The sequence below is a fragment of the Camelina sativa genome, chromosome 19, assembly GCF_000633955.1.
Source record: "Camelina sativa cultivar DH55 chromosome 19, Cs, whole genome shotgun sequence".
NCBI classification, from domain to species: domain Eukaryota; kingdom Viridiplantae; phylum Streptophyta; class Magnoliopsida; order Brassicales; family Brassicaceae; genus Camelina; species Camelina sativa.
In genome coordinates, this window is record NC_025703.1 from 5,698,259 (window position 1) to 5,701,910 (window position 3,652).

The following is a 3,652-nucleotide window of genomic DNA, read 5'->3' on the forward strand; positions in this document are numbered from 1 at the left end:
CACAAAAAACAAAAAAAGGATGATCCCAGTGGGAATCGAACCCACGACCTTTAGATTCGGAGTCTAACGCGATATCCACTCCGCTATGGGATCACATTGGAGAAGAAGCTGAGAATTCAAGCATCTAAAACCTAAAACGTGACACAATCCGGCCAGAGATTTTGGCACCTTTCTCTCGTCGACAGATACGGGATTCAAATGAACAATGGCCGCCACAGAAACAAACTCTTAACACACAACACAACTAAGACAGAGACTGACCAGATCAAAACTCTCGAACACACACAATTGTTGGATCAGATCTAACAAAGAAGAGATATGCGTAGAAATTTAAAATTGAGCGAGACATACCGTTTTATCAGCACGGAATCGGTGGGAAAGGTCGGACGAGATCTCCAGAGACACAAATGCGATTTACACGACAGAAATTTGGATCTCTGGGTTTCTCGATCGATCTCTGAGGTTTTTTTATTTAACAAGCTTGCTTGGCCCAATACTGTTCTTAATTACTTTCTAACGACGTCGTTTACACGTGGATCAAATTGGTACGATATGTTATTACTCCTGATTTTTTATCGTTCACTTACGTAACTCTTTGGTTTTTCAGAGTTCTGCTTTTCACTTCTACGTTTTGACTTTTAACAACTGTAACTTCAACGGCCCTTCTCGTCTTCTCAGATCAAATAGCGGCAGCCAAAATGGACAAGAAATTAGATATTCTTTTTTTAGATTACAAAGGCACCGGTTAGGCTCACAACTTTTCACATAACCATTTTAAATGCAAAACATTCGACACCCAAAAGGCAAAAGCCTCTCTATCTCTGATTCTCTACACAACACAAACCCTAATTAGTTTTGTTCCTGACTGTACGAAAGCAGAGCTCCAAGAAAATTAAAATTTCTGGAGCTCCAGCCTCTGTTCATGTTTTGTTTTACACACAGAGCATAAGAGAAGAAAAAAAAAAGCTTCAGTTTGTTAGCCCAAAAAATGATCAGACGCTTAGTGTCTGTAAGTTCCTTAAAATCGCGCCATTCCCACAGAAAAAGGAGAAAGCGGATGAATTATATCACATTCCTCTTGACCTGTTCAGCCAACTCTTTTACTATCAACACCTTTCTTCAGAACCTTCAGATCTCAACCAACACTTTGGGAAAGATTAGATACCAGACAGTGCAAGATAACCTAAGTGATGCCAGATAAACTCACAAAACTCTGTCACACATGGAACCATATCTGAAGTGAATTCACTTCCAGATTCCCCTGCTACTTTGACCGACGAGTCCAGTATCTACAGATTGTCCTTTACTTTCAATAATTTCTCTTCTTTCACCGCAGGAAGTGGATAGTTAGGGTGGTGGTAAAGTAACTCACTTAGATTATCCAAAACCGAGGAACTTACAGAAGCCATATGTAAGAAACTGAAGGCTAATGCGAGCCGCAAGTTCAGAGCTCGTTTGATAGCTGAAGTATACCACACATCTGCAGGTATGGATTCTCCAGCAGTTTCTCATTATTGCTCTGCACAAACAAGAATAGTTCAGTGCGGCTTCTTACCATATATGCACAATACAAAGGACAAGTTCAAATTAATATTTGAGGCTCTACGACTCTATATATTGACTTATTACGAGAGAGTCACCTGTTGAGCCTTAAAGACAAGCTTCTGAAGCATGTTTTGGTACTTCTCTGGTTCCTCCGTCATCATCCTCTGAAAAATCCAAATTTTAACCGGTGAGCCAAAAATATATTTGGAAACGTATCTTTCTTACAAGGTATGTCTTTCCAAAATCAAAATGGTGAATGTGAGAAATCCTCTTGCCTTCAGAAGAAATGCCGAAGAGTAATATGCCACCCTTGAGTCAGTATCATCCAGGAGTTCCCTGCATAGAAAGACACAAGTTTGTAAATGCCATGAAACATGTTCCCAGATAAATTATTTGGGTTTGGAAGTATGGAATAGTCAATCAATTACCTAAAGAACTCCTCTCCGCCAACTTCTTGAAAAGCAATTGTATCAGCGGTGCATTTACCAATCAGAAGTAATAGCAGGGTGGCTCGAATATCAGAGGTTGCCCCTGGAATATTTCCTCTTCCTTTGCTTCCAACGGCGACACCAAGTGCAATGTTGTCAGTTGCCGCACCTGCTAGTTGAATCAACGGCCAATAAAACAAAGCTGCTGGAACACGCGCAACCAGTTGCATAGGAACGATTGCCTGTCCACGAAGAAGCATCGCTGCCATTGAAGCCGTCTCGCACGTTGAAACAGAGACATTGTTGTACCGAGGCCTGGTGTCAGCTTCATCTATACTTTCTTTATAGCTGTTACGATGAGAAGTTTCAAATTTACTGTTTCTATCAGCAGAACTGGGGACTGCATCATCGTCAGTAGACAAAACTTTCAAGCACAATTGCGAGAAAAGAATGTCACACATCTGCTTGGAAATAACAGAGAAAAGACACAGAGTGAAATTAATGAGGTGAAAATTCCAATAAGAGAAATACACAGAGTTATCATCTTTGCCAGTTATTCGAAATATAGAAGCAGCATTTACTACAAATATCAGCAATTTTTGGAGTGGAAGGAAATTTAACAAACAAAAGGATTCTAAAAGATGTACCTTTAAGATATTAATGCGGTCAGTTTCATTTATTTGTGCCATCAAAGACAAAGCACTGCTCATTATGTCTATAACAGCATTTGCTTTCTCTAGGCGTTTGTCTTTATGATCCTGAGTAGTAACTCCACCAGTTGATCGTTGAGTCTCATTCTCATCTAGTAAGAACTTGGAACGCATAAGAAGCCTCTCCAGAATGAATAGGAAACCCCATCTGATAACACTGTTCCTTGACTTTAAGAGTCCACATAGAAGATGAATGGAAACAGGTACATCAGAAGTAACCAGAGAGTCTGAGGTACCACAATGGGCAATCTTTTGTTGCAGATCTTTTATGCTCAGCCATATACTTCCACTGCTCTCTTCACTAATTTCCGCAATCAGAAGATCCCCCAACCAGATATATCCATTTTGACGGTATGTAGTCCTTTCTGAATGAAGAAGAGAGTGCAGAGTAGCCCAAGCTAGATTCACTGACATACTTAAATCATTTCTTAAATCTTGAATGCTTTCCATGAACTTGGAAGATTTGGTTATCTGTTTGAGATGCAGGAACTCTTTGTCCAAGTGAGTAAATGAACCTATTATCGTGTCGAACTTTTCTGTTATATTTGCCAAAAGCTGCAAGAATAAAAAATTGAAGAGTTAGAAAAGAGCTTTGACTGGCAAACAATTCAATATAAGAGTCTTTGCCAGATCCTCAGAAGACCATTTTGCAACATATTCTACAAGAACAAACCTACCTGGTTTAGTCGTTCGCTGTTGTTGAACCCAGACAATGCTGCAGCAATCGATCTTCGCAGGATTTCCCCTATGCCTTCAACACCAAGCTTAACAGAAATGTAAAAAGCTTCAGGAGCATCAGCTAGAGCAAGCCGAACAGCCAAAGGTTGAATCTCATCGTCAGTGTACTCAGAAAGACCAGCAGCTGAACATGCCTCATTAATTTGATGCAGGACATAGTCAAATAAAACCGAGTAGAGATTTCTTCTTTCTTCTCTAGTGGTTGCCAAAGAGTACTGTACCAATAAAATG

The 3,652-nt window shown here is 40.0% G+C and overlaps 2 protein-coding genes and 1 non-coding gene across 3 annotated transcripts in view; all 3 read right to left on the reverse strand.

Moving 5' to 3' along the window:
• Positions 1 to 474, reverse strand: part of LOC104765025 (dolichyl-diphosphooligosaccharide--protein glycosyltransferase subunit 4A-like) — a 1,507-nt gene extending 1,033 nt beyond the window's left edge. Inside the window, exon 1 of the mRNA XM_010488679.2 lies at positions 352 to 474. The gene's annotated coding sequence lies outside the window, so the exon portion shown is untranslated. The remainder of the gene's footprint in view (positions 1 to 351) is intronic.
• TRNAR-CCG lies at positions 21 to 93 on the reverse strand. Its single transcript has one exon. It is a non-coding gene; the product is annotated as a tRNA-Arg (tRNA).
• The window catches only part of LOC104765026, an 8,856-nt gene continuing 5,949 nt past the window's right edge, over positions 746 to 3,652 (reverse strand). The window contains exons 6-11 of the mRNA XM_010488680.2: positions 3,361 to 3,636; positions 2,621 to 3,238; positions 1,974 to 2,434; positions 1,821 to 1,881; positions 1,641 to 1,709; positions 746 to 1,519 (exon numbers count right to left, since the gene is read on the reverse strand). Coding sequence (XP_010486982.1) covers positions 1,445 to 1,519; positions 1,641 to 1,709; positions 1,821 to 1,881; positions 1,974 to 2,434; positions 2,621 to 3,238; positions 3,361 to 3,636 — 1,560 coding nt within the window. The 3' untranslated portion in view covers positions 746 to 1,444. The remainder of the gene's footprint in view (positions 1,520 to 1,640; positions 1,710 to 1,820; positions 1,882 to 1,973; positions 2,435 to 2,620; positions 3,239 to 3,360; positions 3,637 to 3,652) is intronic.